General features: G+C 45.9%; 1 protein-coding gene and 2 long non-coding RNA genes across 3 annotated transcripts in view; 2 read left to right on the top strand and 1 right to left on the bottom strand.

Annotated features, from left to right (window-relative positions):
• Positions 1 to 1,476: 1,476 nt before the first annotated feature.
• On the top strand, positions 1,477 to 2,524 carry LOC135970563 (uncharacterized). The gene is made up of 3 exons (XR_010586301.2): positions 1,477 to 1,599; positions 2,183 to 2,245; positions 2,440 to 2,524. It is a non-coding gene; the product is annotated as an uncharacterized lncRNA (long non-coding RNA).
• A 331-nt stretch (positions 2,525 to 2,855) lies between these two features.
• Positions 2,856 to 5,118, bottom strand: LOC135970562 (uncharacterized). The gene is made up of 3 exons (XR_010586300.1): positions 5,054 to 5,118; positions 3,987 to 4,052; positions 2,856 to 3,036 (listed from the first exon to the last, which is right to left on the bottom strand). It is a non-coding gene; the product is annotated as an uncharacterized lncRNA (long non-coding RNA).
• Positions 5,119 to 5,201: 83 nt separating this feature from the next.
• The window catches only part of EZR (ezrin), a 55,459-nt gene continuing 42,181 nt past the window's right edge, over positions 5,202 to 18,479 (top strand). The window contains exons 1-2 of the mRNA XM_005552218.4: positions 5,202 to 5,249; positions 6,360 to 6,444. Coding sequence (XP_005552275.1) covers positions 6,433 to 6,444 — 12 coding nt within the window. The 5' untranslated portion in view covers positions 5,202 to 5,249; positions 6,360 to 6,432. The remainder of the gene's footprint in view (positions 5,250 to 6,359; positions 6,445 to 18,479) is intronic.

Raw genomic sequence — 18,479 nt, 5'->3', positions numbered from 1 at the left:
CCAGCCATTAGTTCTCTTTTACACAGAAGTTATTAAGGATATTTGTGCAAATTATTAAATAAGCCAAGGAAACAATTAAAATAGAACAGTTAGTGGCCAGAATTCTTCTTAGCAGACCCAAATTATATAAATTGTACCATCAAAACAGTACCAAGACACTCTTCCTAGCTTATTATACAATAAAGATCCTTAAACCTTTTTTCTTTTTTTTTTTTTTGAGACAGTCTTGCTCTGTCATCCAGACTGGAGTGCAATGGTGCCATCTCAGCTCACTGCAACCTCCGCCTCCTGGGTTCAAGGGATTCTTGTGCCTCAGTCTCCCAAGTAGCTGGGATTACAGGCACGTGCCACCACACAGTGTAGGTTTCACTGTGTTGGCCAGGCTGGTCTTGAACTCCTGACCTCAGGTGATCCACCCTCCTTGGTCTCCCAAAGTATTGGGATTACAGGCGTGAGCCACTGAACCTGGCCTTAAACATTCTTTCTGAACACAACACACATTTGGACTCCACCAAACGGTCACTTATCAGGTTGTCTGAGTCCTTAGTTGTTCCTGCACTCGCTCACCCACTCTGAAAGGACTGGCCACCCTTCCCAAGGTCAAAAAGGAATGTTAGATGATATCAGGAATTTGCATGCCAAGTTCATAGAACTTTATGATTCCATGAAATGTTTCTCTGTGGCTATCATCTCAGCCAGCGAAATGCTTACTGTGTTTTTCTTTTTCTTAAATAAACATTTCAGGCCAGGTGCAGTGGCTCCCACCTGAAATTCCAGCACTTTGGGAGGCTGAGGTGGGTGGATTACCTGATGAGTTCGAGACCAGTCTGGGTAACACGGTAAAACCCCCTGCCCACAAAAAATACAAAAACTAGCCCAGTGTGGTGGCGTCGCCTATAGTCCCAGCTACTTGGGTGAGGTGGGGGGATCTCCTGAGGTTGCAGTGAGCGGAGATCATGCCACTGCACTCCAGCCTGGGTAACAGAGCGAGATCCTGTCTCAAAAATAAAATAAAAATTTCAGACCAATAAAGAGGTAGCAAGGAGGCTATAAAGCAAACCCGTGGACTACCAGGCACCTTAGTCAAGTTATTACCAAGGCAGTGGAAAACCTCCATGCTTCTCTCACTGTGTCATCACCCTGTCCTCCAGATTTAGTTACTGTCTTGCATTTTCCCCCAAGGTTATTAAGGGTGGAAAATAACCCCAATCCTTGTTTTGCCAAGAGTACTCTTTATATATTTCCCCATTGCCTACTGACTGTTGTTTTGAAGTGACTAGAACTAGATAGAGCTTTAGTCACTTTTTCGTTACTGGTTGAGATTAACCCGGCACCAGTATGGAGATAGGCTCCAAGGTGATTTGATAGAAAGCCTGCCTATCAGTGGAAGTGACTGTTCTGGATACAACGGTTCCAGTCCGTGACACTGTTCCGAGCTTCCAGGAGGGCTGTCCTTCCTCACTTTATTTTAACCTTGTCTGAAGAACTCCCAGGAAGTTACCAACAGCCCTTCACCAAGTTCAAGAGGCAGACTTATGATTACCCTTCTCGAGCTGAAAAACTGAATAATGGAAACCTGGCAGTGAAGGGTCATTCAAGGTAAATACCTAGACTAACAACATAGTCCTGGCTCCAATGTTTCCTCACTTCCTTCTAAGGCATTGAGTATCATATATTAACAAAAGGATGACTTTCAAACACAGGGAACAGCTTCACAAATGAGGGCTGAAAGGACAGGCAAGCAAAACATGTGTCAAGGTCCTGCCACATCCTAAGTCAGTTGTTCTCAAATTATGGTGTACATCAAAATAACGTGGGGACTTGTTAAAGATATAGATTCCTAGGAGCTGCCTGAGACTTAGTGAGCCATCATTCCTGGAGAAGGGCACTAAGAGTGATTCTAATGCATATTCAAGTTTCAACACAGCTGGAGTTGAGTCTTCTGTGTGTGCTGGGGGGCAGGGGTTTAGGTTCTAAACCCTAATGAAAATAAATTACCCTTAGAAAATCTGAAAACATCCGTAAGATACACTGTAGGTGTTTCCTTGGTGGGCAGAACAGTATAGTAACATGTAAATGCAATGTGTCATGCTTACAGTAATGATAAGGAATGCATGTACAAATATGACTTTATACTATTTTAACTTAAGAAAAATTATATAGCATCCCTCTGTATCCACAGATTGGTTTCAAGACCTCTGAGGATGCCAAAATTCTGCAATGACCAAGTTCCTGACAAAAAACGGTATAGTATTTGCATATAACGTACAAAATCCTCCTGCATATCTTAAATCATCTCCAGATTACCTATGTCATATAATGTTACTACTTGTTATACTATATTCTGTATTGGATTTTTATTAGTATTTTAATTGTAATTTTTTTTTTAATTTTTTCCAAATCTTTTCCATCCAACGTTGGCTGATTCCATGAATGCAGAACCCACAAATACAGAGGGCTGATTGTACATATAAGTTGGGTGAGTTAAATGCTCATATGATACGACTCAGTGACACAAGAATACCATGAAATACATATTATCATTTCCGTTTTACAGATGAAGAGACGGATGCTGAGTCAGGTTGACAGACTTGCCCAAACTAACCATGTTGGAAGTACAGGAAGCAGAATTCAGACTTAGTTCTGTTTGCCTCAAAAACCTGCCATCGTTTCATTTTTATTTTATTTTATTTATTTTTTGAGACGGAGTTTCGCTCTTGTTGTCCAGGTTGGATTGCAATGGTGCGATCTCAGCTCACCACAACCTCCACCTCCCGGTTGGTTTCAAGCGATTCTCCTGCCTCAGGCTCCCAAGTAGCTGGGGTTACAGGCATGTGCTACCATGCCCAGCTAACTTTTTGTATTTTTAGTAGAAATGGGGTTTCCCCACGTTGGCCAGGCTGTCTCGAACTCCTCCCTCAGGTGATTCGCTCGCCTCAGCCTCCCAAAGTGCTGGGATTACAGGCTTGAGTCATCGCACCCGGCCATTTCATTTTTACCACACTGCCACAGGCCACTTCATTTTTCAGCATTCCCCTAAAGGGTAAAGTTCAGAAATGCTCTTCAAGGTCTTGGGGCACGGCTATTTCAAATATTCAATTTATAAGACAGTATACTTCAAACAGAGTGAGATAAAAATTAGATTAGAGGCATATTCTATTATCAGAGTTAGGAACCCAAATTGGCTAACCAGGCTCTAGGCAATGATAAGGCGGTGGAGGTACTGATGTCCAATTGGAAACATTATCAGTACAGGTATTTTAAATAGCTTTCATAGTTTCCTTTCTACTGCAGTTACCATTATATCTTCATTTTATTTATTTATTTATTTTTGAGACGGAGTTTTGTTCTTGTTGCCCAGGCTGGAGTGCAATAGCACCATCTCAGCTTACCGCAACCTCCACCTTCCAGGTTCAAGCAATTCTCCTGCCTCAGCCTCCCGAGTAGCTGGGACTACAGGTGCGCACCACCAAGCCCAGCTAATTCTGTATTTTTAGTAGAGATGGGGTTTCTCCATGTTGGTCAGGCTGGTCTTGAACTCCCGACCTCAGGTGTTCCACCTGCCTCAGCCTCCCAAAGTTCTGGGATTACAGGCGTGAGCCACCGTGCCTGGCCTATATCTTCATTTTAATAAAAAAGAAATTCAGGCCAGGCGCGGTGGCTCACGCCTGTAATCCTAGCACTTTGGGAGGCCGAGGTGAGCGGATCACCTGAAGTCAGGAGTTCAAAACCAGCCTGGCCAACATGGTGAAACTCCATCTCTACTAAAAATACAAAAAATTAGCTGGGCGTGGTGGCGGGTGTCTGTAATCCCAGCTATTGGAGAGGCTGAGGCAGGAGAATTGCTTGAACCTGGGAGACAGAGGTTGCAGTGAGCCGAGATTGCGCCATTGCACTCCAGCCTGGGCAACAAGAGTGAAACTCCGTCTAAAAAAAAAAGGAAAGGAAAGGAAAGAAATTCAGTCTTTCAGAGGGAATACACTTACCTGAATAGAGGTCAAAGTCTCAGAAGAGGCCTCCCTCCTCTCTCTGACCTCTGAAATGCCCTGGACCTGCAAGTGGGAGATTACAGGCCCTGACAAGGGTTGCCCAAACAGCAGTGTGGCACTAGGAAGGCAGGTTAAGCATCAATTACTATGATGCTAGCACAACTTAAGCACTCTGCATGCACAATCTCATTTAATCCTTACAAGTGTATGTAGGAGGGGCTACTAGTATGTTCATTCAACAAACTGGGATACAGAGTTTGGAACTTCACCCAAAGTCACTAGTTTCTCTACCAGGATAGATTTAAGTGCTTACTGTCAGGTACTGTTCCAGGCATCTTATATGTACTAACTCATTATCCCCATTACAACCCTCTGATACAGGTGCCATAATTATGCCACTTTACAGACGAGAAAACTAAAAGCAGAAAGGGAGCAGTAAACCCAGGAGATGAATTCTGGAGAAGCTCTCTGGTTTCAACCCTTAGCCAACATCACAATCACCTGAAGGGCTTGTAATACACTGATTGCTGGGCCCAGTCCTAGAGTTTCTGAATCCTAAGGCTGAGCAACACCTAATTTCCACTTCTGCAAGTTCCCAGTGAATGCTGTTGCTGCTCGTCTGGAAGCCAGACGTTGAGAACCCCTTCTAGAGTGAGGTCTCCCGCAACAAATTCTACCGGCCCCCAAAGCACGTGTTTTGTGTGTCTTAAAAATTTGTTGAGTACCATTAGCAAAAAACAAACAAAAAAACTTAATTCCTAGAATTGCAGAGAAATCCCATGGAGTTTTTTGCTAGTCACGTCAAAAGAGGCCACAAAGTGCCGCTTAACCAGAGCTTCGGAAGACAGCGGCTGGGCCGGCCACGTGCACCGAGACTTGGGGCCAGGTGCAGCCGCCCCAGGGCCGGGGTATCGGAAAGGGCCCCCGGTCCCAGCCCCAAGCGGCCCAGCAATTCCCCCGGGCCGTCCGCCCCTCCAGATTTATTTACGTTTTCCTGACTTCCCCCTGCCCGCCGTGGGACAAACAGCCTCCCCACTTGCATCTGCGCTGGGAGTAGCGCGTACTTCCGCCAAATTCGCCTCCGAGCCCGAGTCCCGGCCGCCGCCATCTTGCGGGGGGCGCACCTCACAGGTCGGGAGCTGGGCGGGAAGGGGCGTGGCCCCGGGACCCGCCCCGCCAGGGCTCTTGGGAGCGCGGGCAGCCAGCGCACTCGGCGGACGCCAGGGCGGCGGGGAGCACACGGAGCACTGCAGGCGTCGGGTGAGGCGTACGGCGGCGGGGGTCGGGGCGGGGGTTCCTGACGGAGGGACCGGGTGGGCGGCGGGAGCTCGGATGCAGGTACGGCGGGCAGCCTGGGGGGCGCGGCGCGGGTCTCTGCCCGGCACTCGAGGGGCAGTGGAGCTGAGCCGGCCAGCGGCCCCGCGACCTTCCCCTCGGCACCAGGTCCCCTCTCCCGAAGGAAACGCGGAGCCTGGGTGCCTGGGCGCCGTCCCTTGGCGGCTCCCGGGCGGTTGCAGTTTTTGAAAGAGTTTCTCAAAGGCGTGACGGTTGCGATTGCAGCCGCGGGGCAACGGTTGCTACACAAAGTGAAACTTGCCGAGTGCTCGGCTCCTCACGGGCTTCCTGGCAGCCCTGGGAAGTTCCTCGGCTGACCCCGAGCCCGCGCCCTCTCTCCACGGACCCCTCCCCGCCGAGTGCCCCCCGGCCATGCGCCCCCTCTCCCCTGACCCCTCCCTGCCGAGTGCCCCGAGGGCTCGCGCCGGCGCTCCCGGGACTCCTTTCTCCTAGGTGATTCCCCCTGCCCCTCGCCCTCTCTCCCCCAGGCCCGCGCTCCGTCTTCCCGGGCCTTTCCCCGCCGGGTACCCCGGGCCCCGCGCCCTCTCTTCTCCACTTCTCTCAGCCAGGTGCACCTGGAGTGCCCCCCAGACCCCTTCCCGCCCGGTCGGCGCTCTTTCCCCCATCCCTCCCCGCCGAGTGTTCCCCGGGGCCCGTGCCCTCTCCCCCCGACCCTCTCCGCCGAGCGTTCCCCCTGCCCTATATCTCCCGGACCCGCGTCCCCCACCAGCCCCTTAATGCTGGGGGTCCCCGGGTGCGCACCCCCTCTCTCCGGACCCCCCCAACTGGGGGCACCTCGAGTGCCCGCCGGCTGCCCCTTGGGCGCGCGCCCCCGCGCTCAGGCCCCTCCTCGCCGGGGGCCCCGCCCGGCCGCGCCCCCTCCCCGTGCCCGCAGTGCTGGGCGGGGCGCTGACTCACCCCGGCCCGGGCTGGCCGGTTCTTAAGCGGCGGCGCGCGGCGGGCGCGGAGTGTCGGGCGCGGCAGGAGGACGAGGCAGGGCCGACCGGCGCTCTAAGGGCTCTGCTTTGACTCCAGGTTGGGACAGCGTCTCCGCTGCTGCTGGAGAGTCGTGTTTCCGGGGATCGAGGATACTCAACAGGAACCGAAAATGCCGAAACCAGTAAGTTGCCCAGTTTCTGGGACGGGCGGACGGGGGAGGCTTCATTGGCGAGGGGAGGCACCTGCACGAGGTGTTGGGGCAGTTCCTGGTGGAAGAAGGCTTTTCTCACACGCAGAAGAGGATAGGAATAGGGGGTTGTCGCCGCTCTTTGTTACTTGTTGGCCCTTTTGTGGAGCGTTAGGAAAACACCATTTTGATGCTTTTCTCTGCAGTCTTTTTCTTTGTGAGCCCCCTCCCCAGTAGTTACGATCTTCTCTAAAAACTAGAGGCCCTTTTACACTGCTTCCGTCTGTTTTTAAAGGGTATGGTAATGCAACTTCGAATTTTCTTAAAAAGTCCAAATCACAGGGAGACTCAAATGGCCTCCGACCACACACACCAGCTCTCAGAGTTCCTAAGGGTCCGAAACCACAGGCGCCCAAGATCCAACTGGGGAGATTTAAAGGGCGTTTGGGAGAGGAGACTGGCTTTCGGAAGTTGCCGTTCAGCTTCGCTTCCTACGAGGCCCATGAAGCGGTGCCCTGTTCACCAGGAAACTTACTGGCTGCAGCAGAATTTCTGTCTCTTAACAGAAGGTTAGCCATGGACTTGAATTGTAGATGCAGGCAGTCGGCGGAGTTTGATGAGCGGCTCTTGGCACGCTGGGCCGAGCACTCCTGGTCAACTGATGAAAGGGCTGTGCCTGCGCCTCTGTCTCCTTGAATCTGATTGTGTTGAGATTGCTGGCTAGGCCTGGGGGTTGTAGGCAAAAGGCAGGTTCTCTGGGACTGACACTTCTTAGAAAGTTGTATGTATTCTACCTGCTTTTAACGCTGGGGAACTAGTGACTATTCGGGAGAAGGTTTAACATTTTTTGAGTTTTGAATCACAGTGGACAAAATAACAGGGTTCATTACAAACTGGGATTACAGATACATCCGGATTTTTTTTCTGGTTTTTCAAACAAGTTGGTTCTGTAATCAATGATTGTGTGCCTTTTTTTTTTTTTTTTTTTTTTTTTTTTTGTTGGGGGAGGTAGGTGGTGGGGAGCAGAGTCTCCCTCTGTCGCCCGGGCTGGAGTGCAGTGGCCTGATCTCAGCTCACTGCAACCTCTGCCTGTTGGGTTCAGGCGAATCTCCTGCCTCAGCCTCCCGAGTAGCTGGGATTACAGGCATGTGCCACCATGCCCAGCTAAATTGTGTATTTTTGTAGAGAGGGTGTTTCACCATGTTGGCCAGGTTGGTCTCAAACTCCCGACCTCAGGTGATCCGCCCACCTCGACCTCCCAAAATGCTAGGATTACAGGCGTGAGCCACCACACCCGGCCTTGGTGCTTTTTCTACTGTTAAATTTTATGTTCTCTAAGAAGATGTTTGTTAGAGGTATTAATTTTGCTGTTAGGTTAGAGAATATTAATATGCCAATAGATTCAGAAGCCAATATCATTTTTGCCTAAGTTACATTAAGATTTATTTGCGGTGCAGAGTATTTTCTATACAAAATTTTTCTTTTTAATTCAAACTTAAAAGTGACACGTGACATCCAGGCTTGACAGTGCATGTGGTATGAAACTGACCTAAGTACAACCCCTTACTTAGGCAGAGCTGAGTGCAAGGGTATGCAGAGGAGTGGTCAAGATTACCCTTCTGGGTGTGGTTTTCTTTATTTCACTAAAAGAAGAGATGCAGAGCTCAGCTAAGATAGCACTCAGGAAAAAGTTAACCTGTTCTTAGTCACTACTTTTCTTTCTCATAATGAATGGTAATTTATTTTTCTGGTTTCTTTTTTGTATCTTGGTAAAATATACAATTTATCCTCTTACTTTTAGATTTACATTTCAAAGGTATTAAGTACATTTACATTGTTACATCGCCATCACCAAGGTCTATCTCCAGAACTTTATCTTCCCAGATTGAAACTCTACCCATTAAACTCTCCCTCCCCATCCCCACCACCAGCCCTTGGCAACCACCATTCTACTTTCTGTCTCTGTGAATTCCACAACTCTAGATACCTCATATAGGTGGAATTGTGATAGCATTTGTCCTTTTATGGTAGTCTCATTTCCCGTAGCATAATGTCTTCAAGGTTATCCATGTTGCATTGTCAGAACTCCGTTCTCTCTTTTATTTCTTGTGGCAGGTATATTTTCATTTTGTTTTGTTTTAAAGGTGTTTTATGATAGATCAGAACTTAAAAGATGTTTCTGACATTTGACAAAGTGAAGATAGTTGTGAAACAGTTAAGGAAAGACAGTAGCCATCACCTTGTGTATTAGAGCTAGAGTTACTCTTTGAAAGACTGTATTTTGTATAATATCTACAATTAGAATTTTCAAACCTTTTTTGAGGCCAGGCAAGGTGGCCTGATGACAGGCATGAGCCTGTAATCCCAGCACTTTGGGAGGCTGAGGCAGGCAGATCACATGAGCCCAGCAGTTCAAGACTCGCCTGGCCAACATAGACTCTGTTTCTACAAAAAAATAGAAAAATTAGTTGGGTGTGGTGGCCTGCGCTCTGACTGAGCTATTGGGGGTGGAGGCTGAAGTGGGAGGATTGCTTGAGCCCCGGAGGTCAAGGCTGCAGTGAACTGAGATCAAGCCACTCCATTCCAGCCTGGGCAGCAGAGTGAGATGTTGTCTGAAAACAAACACAAACCTTTTTTGAGAGGCTTCCATTTAGTTCAGCCATACCTGTCTGCCATGGGAAATTTCTCCCTTCCCCTTCTTTGGCAGAGGAGGGTCTTAGAAATAAATTAAACACAGTAAGCCTTTCTGTGTGTAAATTATATTAGAGCCATCCCACAAATCACTGATAAGAGCATAGTAGGTTGCACATACTTGAATATGACACTTCGTAAGGCTGCTAGAGAGGATCCAGTTAGTTTTGGTTTGGTTTGGGGTTTTTTTGCTGCCTGAGTAAATGTTAAAATGAAACATCCACCAACAGCTCTATGGATGTGTCTTTTAAACAAAGGTTTATTGATTCTAATTATTCAAGCTCAAGTTAAGAATGTTAGCAAAGAATGTTAGGTGGTTTTGTTGGGCTTAATGTTTAACAACTGGATTAAGGGGCAACCACACTTAAAGGATGGATACCTCTGAGTACTTGGCCTTCCACCTGATTCACTGCAACTGTTAACCCTTGAATTCAACAGGCAAAGTATTTTTGATTGATTTGTCTGAACTGAGTGGATGACTTTATGCATAAAACAGTATAACTGAAAATATTTATTTGCTGTGTTTTCTCCTAATACTATTTCCCAAAAGCAACACTTACTTAAAAGACTGAGGCCGTGCACAGTGGCTCATGCCTGTAATCCCAGCTCTTTGGGAGGCCGAGGTGGGCGGATCACAAGGTCAAGAGATTAAGACTATCCTGGTCAACATGGTGAAACTAAATGTCTCTACTAAAACTACAAAAATTAGCCAGGCATGGTGGCGGGCACCTGTAGTCCCAGCTACTTTGGAGGCCGAGGCAAGAGAATCACTTGAACCCGGGAGGTGAAGATTGCAGTCAGCCGAGATTGTGCCATTGCACTCCAGCCTGGTGACGAAGCGAGACTCCATCTCAAAAAAAAGAAAAAAAAAAAGACTTGAGTGTTTGTTCATCAGCAAGCAGGGTGACCTGCACAGAGGGCGAGACAGACCTTGTCCTCTGGAAGCTTAGTGTCTGGTACCTGGGCCAAGATGCAGGTAAACGCTGAAATTGAAAACCTGCTGAGTGCTGTCAGACTGGGAAGGAGCCTAGGTAACGCGTGACACAGTCGAGAGGAAAATCATCTGATGGGGAAATCGGCAGACTATATTGAGAAGTAACACTTCAGCTGAATCTTGCTTGAGGACTGGGGGGCGTGCGTGGCAGCACTCCACAGGAACAGCTGTGGTCTGTTGTCTGGTTTTGCTTTTCCCACAGCTGCTTAGGGGACTCTTCATGTGTGACTGGCTGACGTCCAAGGAGGGTGATTTGGGGTCTCAGAGGGAGCCTTGGCCTCTGTTCAGGCCAGTCCCCAGGACATGGTGTGCTGTGTGGCCTTGTGGGTCTGCCCCATCTGGGGAGAGGTGTAGGAGTTGGTGCTCAGATCCTTGGTCCCGGGAGCGTCCTCTCTGCCCGCCCCTTCGTGTTAGGGTGACTGCAGAGCGCCTTACTCTCACACTTGCTTTCTTCTGCCCAATGGAAAGAAAGCATGGGGAGTGAGCAAGGAAAACCACTGTAGTTAAGCTCAGGAAGGAAAAGGGTGTTGTGTTCAGGGCCGAGATCTCTTAAGCTGTCATGAGAACCATAGAGCTGAACTGCCTTTAAGTGACTCCAACACATCTTACCTGTTCATTTCTGAAGTGTTCTTACAGACATTTCTAATATAAAAGCAGGTTTACCTTTCATTAGGAAAACTCTGAAAGCGTGTTCACATTTCTACTGTGCCAAAATTTTAAGGTAATTTCTGAGATTACCTTACTTCTTTGGGAATACATAGCCTTTTTGTTTGTTTGTTTGTTTGTTTGTTTGAGACGGAGTCTTGCTCTGTCGCCTGGGCTGGAGTGCAGTGGCCGAATCTCAGCTCACTGCAAGCTCTGCCTCCCAGGTTTACGCCATTCTCCTGCCTCAGCCTCCCGTGTAGCTGGGACTACAGGTGCCCGCCACCTCGCCTGGCTAGTTTTTTGTATTTTTTAGTAGAGACGGGGTTTCACCGTGTTAGCCAGGATGGTCTCGATCTCCTGACCTTGTGATCCGCCCGTCTCGGCCTCCCAAAGTGCTGGGATTACAGGCTTGAGCCACCACACCCGGCCATGCCTTTTCTATTAAATATTTTAACAGGGACAGTTTACTGACTGTACCCCCCACCCCCACCTCTCTGCAACTGAGGAGGACACGTGGCATCTGTTTCCACCCCTCCTCCTCCAGGAGGGGCAGTAGTGAATTAGGGTAGCTAACATTTTGCCATGTGGCAGTGAGAAGTGGTGGTAGGATGAGTGATTTGCCATGATCACACTGTAAGGCACAACGAATGTATTTGGATGTTCACAGACATAGTCCCTGTCAGCGGGTTTATAGTCTGGTTTGGGGGACAGACAGCAATCCCAGAGTAAATGTAAAACTGCAGCTCCAGAGAGTATTCCTGAAGAGGGTACGTGAGGCCTGAGAGTAGATGAGGTGTGTGTGCTAGTGGGGGTGCAAATAGGGAAAGTCAGGAAGGCATCCCTGAGGAGGTGACCGACCTCCCCGGGCAGAGGTAACTTGTGCAAAGGCCCTGTGGTGGGAGGAAGTAGTGTGAGTTTGGGGTTCCACATGAAGCCCAACGTGGCTAGAGAGGAAGACAGGTCAGGCCATGCCTCGTAAGCCATCCTTGGGCATTTTTTAGTTTAACTTGGGGTTTTGACCGGGAGGTGACATAATCAGATTTGCCTTTTGAAAAGTTGACTGTGATCTGTAATAGGAAAATCACAGGAGGCAGGAGACAGCAAGGGTAGTTATGGTAGCCCATTGAAGGAGCTCATAGCTTGGATCAAGGTGGTGGTGGTGGGAACAGAAGTGGATGCATTTGGGGGTTCTTTGGGAGATAGAATTGATAGCACCAGGTGATGGGTTGGATATGCAGGGCCAAGGGTGGTGTCAAGGCTGACTTCGGGTTTCTGGCTTTCGCAAGTGGATGTGTGGTGGTGCCATCGCTGAGATAAATAGTCCTGGAGAAGGACCAGGTGTGGGGGAAGGCGGGGAGTCTGGATTTGTTGTACATGTTAATACATTTGTGACAATGGTTGATGAAAAAAGTCTTTGCATTCTTTCATTATTATAACCACTGCCCCCCAAAATATTAAAGTACCACACTTCTTAAACTACGTTATTTAAAAATCCAAATAATTCAGTAGCTTTGTATGTTTTCCCTGAGTATACGTACACACTGTACATACCTAAAGTTAAGAGGAAGGGTTAATTTGGTGTAGTGTTCTCAAAATTTTGTGTACACTATTGTCTGGAGACTTGATTCCTGGGTCCCTTGAAGAACTAATAAGACTTCCATCTCTAGGATGAGGTGCAGGCTGGGTGCTTATGTTTTAAATAAGCTCTCCAGATGGTATTGCTAATTCAGTAGGAAAAGGGCAGTTATTATATATTCCTTTCTCCTGCACCCCAATCAAGCCCAGTGTGATTTCAGAGCACCCACTCGGGCGAAAGCAGTCACTGATGCCCAGCCGCCTTCTTAAAGTCCGGCTGAAATGCCAGGAGTGCTGTTATTGGTATTTGGGACTCGAACAGGGGCTAGGATGACTCTTTGTGAAAAAGAGCCATAAAAATAAGAATTTCGTAGTTAATTTACTGCTTACCTGTACTTGGGCAGGCAATTCAGCATAATATCCTTCTGACTTGAGTTTCTCTCTTCAGGGAGTCCAGTAGCAGAGCTTCATTTGGCAGTGCCCAGTGGTCTCTCACATTTTGGCTCTTTGTTTTCAAAGAGAAAAAAAACAGGCTAGACATTCCCTATAAATGGTAGGGAAGTAGAAGATCCCATTAATGCCTTGTTCCTCTTTATGTGCTTGGTGCAGGGACAATAAAAATAAGATTGGTTTTGCCTTTAAGGAGTTCTCAGTCTCCTAGTGAAAGCAGATTTGTAAACAATTTACAGTGCAGTATAGTGCATTATAGAGGTCCTCATGGAAGAGAAGTGTGCCCTGGGAACCAGGGAGGGCGTCCCAGCTGGTAAGATCCTTTGGGTAAGTGTGGAGGGATGTGGGCTTCCCAGTCAGCAGTGGTCAGTTCTGTTTTCCTTTATTCATTAACCCCTTCTTAACACTTACAGGTAAATGGTAATGCTGTTTCAAAGGAAATGTAAAAGTTCATTAATAATTAATCCTTTTAATCTAATATACTTGAGAAAACAAAACCTTAAAAGCAAAATAAAAAATGTCTCACCATGACCCACCTTTTTTTGATAGGAGAGGAACCAGTATCACCTGAGGATCAAACATATCAGATTATCAGATTTTGTCAGTATATCAGATTTTGCTCATGTTTTTAAGTTTGAAGTCACTTTTCTGCAACCTAATTTTGTTTTCCATTTTTGCCTGAGAGATCGATTTTAAACTCCCTGTGTGGACAGTTGTCATTTCAGATATTGTAAATAATTGTTTTTACTTTAGGATGGGGTAGGTAAACTGTCATCTTAGGGCTGAGTCTGGCTGTGGCCTGTTTTTATTTGGTCTACCAGCTAAAAATGGTTTTTATATTTTTGAAGGATTTTAAAAACGACAATATGCAACGGACTCCAAATAAGGCCCTCAAAGCCTAAAATACTTACTGACTCTTTAGAGAAACAAATGGGCCAACTCCTGCTTCTAGCATAAAAATAATTATTGTTAAGCATTTATTATAATCTTGTATATATTTTATGGCTGGACTAATATTTGGAAGCAGATCCACCCCATTGGTTCCTGTTTTTAAAAAATTATTCTCAAAGAACAGAATGTGTTTTGTTAGCCAGTATTGAGCGCATCATGGGCTCTGAGCATGGACTCAGAAACTCACTGAGGAGAGGCATAGTGGTACCGAGGTAATGTTTTAAACAAAGCTGGTGTTCGGGTGGGTCTTTGTGTAGAGAAAGTGGCAGTATCTTGTGTCACACTTGCTAAGCCATTGTGTAATGACAGATTTCTGGCATATGCTAAAAGAAAGCAATTTGTACCTGATATTTGAGTTGGAAAGAGAATGGTATGTAAATAAATTGCTTTTTTCCTCATTGATAGTTTAAAATGAGCTTTTGACCTACTATAGTCTGTATGTGAATTTCTGACTGCTGATGTTTTATAAGTCCATCACTGATTCAGAACACCCTGTCTAAAGTACAGCTCCATCTCTGTCTGCGCTGTGCCCTACTTTACTGCACTCATAGAACTCAGTCTCCACCTATAACGCTGTCAGGTGCTAGTTTATTTGTGCTTTTTGTCTTTTCCGGCAGCAAAGAAAGAGGATTGATGTTGCTTTTGTGTTTTCGAGATGTGGTCTTGCACTGTTGCTCAGGCGTGAGTGCAGTGGTACAGTCATAGCTCACCACAGCCTTGAACTCCTGGGGGGACTGCAGGCGCTCACTATCACACCTGACTAATCTTTTTATTTTTATTTCTGTAGAGATGAGGTTTCACACTGTTTTGTGCAGGCTGGTCTCAAACTCCTGGCCTCAAGCCATGCTCCTGCCTCAGTCTCTCAAAGTGTTGGCATTATAGCCATCAGCCACTATGCCTGGTCTAAGTTTTTTTTGTTTTGTTTTGTTTTTTGTTTAGCATTATTATTTTATTGCAAACTTTAAATTCTCATTTATTGGTAGGAGAAATAGAGGGAAGGAGGACAACCAAATAGGTAAACATACCTGCCTCCTAGTGGGTAATCTTGGGCAAGTTTTTTCACCTCCCTTTGCCTCCTCATCTCTAAACAAGATCCTGCATGCCCACCTGGGATGCCTGCTGAGATGGCACACAGGAAGTGCCTGGCCTTGTGCCTGGCCCTGGTCAGTAAGGGCTGTGTGGTTCCACTTGTACCTACTAAATTCTAATCTGATTAAAAGCTTTACTAGCTCATAATGGTCATTCTTTTCCTCTAACTTAGCAGCCCAATGAAATAATGTAGTAAGTAAATGTAACCTTGCTTTTTGTCCTTTTGATGCCACGTGAACACAGCTGTCTTGCTAGACCCCTATTGACTTCAGTGGGGATAGCCCCAGGTTTATTGGAAATTTACATATGGGATAGTCCAGTGGTAGTGGGTTGGACAGAACAGCAACTGCTTCCCGAAAGCTTGCAAAAAGCATGCAGTTTACATAGCATTTTTACTTAACATGCTCCCCCTAACAGCCTCCACCTGGCAGCCTTCCTGTAACCCAAAACAAAGGGCTTGTGGGCTGGGGGTTCAGATGTTCCTCATAGATAAGCAATTGATTTCAGGGTTGGCCACTAGGATTCCTTAGCTCAGAACTCCACACACACATTCTTCTTAAGTTATGGATGTTAGGTACACCTGTACAACCATCCTGCATAAAATTCATTTCTTCAATAGAGCACCTACTTTGTGCCAGGTTTTCAGGTGCTGGGGAGACATTGGTGAACAAAAAAGGGGCTTTTAAAGGATTATCACCTGCTTGGTTGACAGTCACATCCAGTGAATGGTGGCACTCATTTCCTGCTAGTGTGTATTTGAGCCTGAAATGCACATTATCCCACCTTTCCTCAATGGCAAAATGCTCTAGAAAGTAGGTGCTGGTCTGACTAAATAAAATGGGCTTTCTGTTTGGAGTTGTAAAGGGAGCCGTGCCTTCCTCAGCCCCTCCTGAAAGAAAGACCTGCTTTCAAGAAGCTTATATTGCAGGGGGAAAGACATGTCTAATACATTGTCAAGGCGTGATGAGCGTGCAACTGTAAATGTTCACCTAGGCTTTGGCAAGAGGTAGAGTTAACTTTTATTCTTTACTAACTCTTTGAAGCATTAAAACCATTGGGCAGAGTGACTTATGAGTGAACCCACAGTGATGTGTTTTTGTTGGTTTTCTGGTAAATCACTTTTGGGTTGGACAGTGAACCATGATGGTCTTTCTATAAGAACTTGTTTTTGCAAGGGTTTGGTGATAAGTCCATCATTTGCCAAGCCCACTTACTCTTCCATCCTTTCTCAGGTGCTGTGGTTCAGGGAAATGATTGTTTTGATAGTATTTTACCTGTTGCACCATTACTTTATCTGTAAATTTCTTGTAAAATATGTCTTGTTATGTTTGCGTGTGTGTGTGTGTGTGTCTGTGTGTGTGTGACAGAGTCTTGCTCTGTCGCCCAGGCTGGAGTGCAGTGGCTCGATCTTGGCTCACTGCAAGCTCCACCTCTCGGGTTCACGCCATTCTCCTGCCCCCGCCTCCTGAGTAGCTGGGACTACAGGCGCCCGCCATCACACCTGGCTAAATTTTTTTGTATTTTTTAGTAGAGATGGGGTTTTACTGTGTTAGCCAGGATGGTCTTGATCTCCTGACCTCGTGATCTGCCCACCTCAGCCTCCCAAAGTGCTGGGGTTACAGGCGTGAGCCACTGCGCCCGGCCTGTTATGTTTTTAAAGAGAAAATTAAACCACAGGTCATTTGGTTAAAGCTTAGCACATAAATATGAGATTGGAATCACTTTATTTGTAAACATATATATAGTGTATGTTGGTACAGTATTTTCATTAAGGTGTGTTTCATTGCCTCTGTTAAATAATTAAGGGTGTTGGCTTCTGGGATGTTGAAGTATTTGCTTACATAATCCATTGCTGTTTGGGTGAGACTCTTAAATGGATTTAGACGGTGAGATACGGTGAGAAAACTGGGTTTTTTATTTAGAACCTGGTTGAACAAGGTAATGTGGAAATAGTGTGATAACAAGTTGCGTTATATAACTTGAACAAAATCAACTGCAAAAAGACATTTTCAAAGAAATGGAGGAAAATTGAATATTTACTGAACTTGACATATTAAGGAATTGTTTTAAGTTATGTTGGATGTGATAGTGGTATTGTTTTTTTTTGTTTGTTTTTGTTTTTGTTTTTGTTTTTTTTGTGTGTGCTTTAGAGCAAACACTGAAGTTTTTACAAGCGAAATAATGAGGGCCTTAAAATTTGCCAGCAAAAAAAAAAAAAAGTGAAAGTGGTAGAAAGAGAAGAAGAAAGAAAAATGGTGTTGAAGCTGAAAAAAGAGAGCATGGAGGATCATGGTACTAGTTATTCTCTCTACTTTTATGAATGTTTTCAACTTTCCATAATACAATATTTGCTTTTAAAAAGCATGTTATATAGGGTAGAAAGGGAGAGATGCTTTACTTTTACTCATCATGAAGTGCCTGAGTGTTGAGGTGGAAGGATCCCAGGGCGAGGGCAGGTCCCCCATTTCCTGCTGTTGGGGCAACCTTTGTGCTCTGGATCAAATGAGTAACTGATTTAATCCCACCCGGGCCATCTCACCCTCCATGCACATGTTTTAAAAGGAGGTCTCTACTGAAAATTGCAGCTGACTTGCAAACATGTAGAACAATTTGTTCCCAGTTTTTTCCACTATTATTCTGTATTCCCAATATTTTGGGGGGCCCATAGGAATGGGGCAGAGTGCTGTGACCCAACTGGGAACAGGTCATTGTCTTAATAGCAACTTTCTCAGACTTGAAAATTGAAATGAACAAAATAAGGAGCATCTACTGGGTAGGGCTTTAGCCATTTTAAGAGATCAATTTACATACTGGTGCTGTGGGCAAGGATGGGGGAAGGAAATACAGCAAACCATGGGTCGGGGTTGGGGTGAGTGATAGGGTTGTAAAGTGTACACCATGTCTTCTCCAGTCAAGTAATGATGTATAAATTATGCCATTTCAGATGTAACATAGTTGATACTGATAGTATAAAGTTTTTTTACAATTTTAATTTAGTATAATTTCAGAAATGGTGATTTTAAAAGTAAGTTTTGGTGGGGTTTGCTTATTTAAGCAAATTTTGTAAGCTTACTGATTTAGTTTGGAATTTTTAAAAGGAGCTATTTTGGTCTTGCTAATTATTTTGATAGATGGCAAAAGTAAAGACTGGGGTGAGTTCAAATCTTGTCTAATCGAAGTTTTTTACGGGAGAAATGTTCTTTAACGTTGCATAATATTGCTCATGTGATCTTAACTAGGGGCAAAAATTTATCTCGGCAATGGCACAAGACTTAGGTATGGTTTATGTCATATGTCCTCTAAAACAACAGGTTAGCCAAGAAATTTTTTGACTTTTTTTTTTTTTTTTTTTTTTTTTTTTTGAGACAGAGTCTCTGTCACCAGGCTGGGAGTGCAGTGGCACCTTGTAGGCCCACTGCAGCCTCCGACTCCCTGGTTCAAGCGATTCTCCTACCTCAGCCCCCCGAGTAGCTGGGATTGCAGGCACGCGCCACCGTGCCCAGCTAATTTTTGTATTTTTAGTAGAGACGGTTTCACCATGTTGGCCAGGATGGTCTTGATCGCCTGACCTCGTGATCCACCCACCTCGGCCTCATTGTTTCCTAGACTTAGCGTCTCACCGCCCAGATCAGAA

The sequence above is a fragment of the Macaca fascicularis genome, chromosome 4 (genome assembly GCF_037993035.2).
Source record: "Macaca fascicularis isolate 582-1 chromosome 4, T2T-MFA8v1.1".
Lineage (NCBI taxonomy): Eukaryota > Metazoa > Chordata > Mammalia > Primates > Cercopithecidae > Macaca > Macaca fascicularis.
This window is presented reverse-complemented; position numbering and strand designations above follow the sequence as displayed.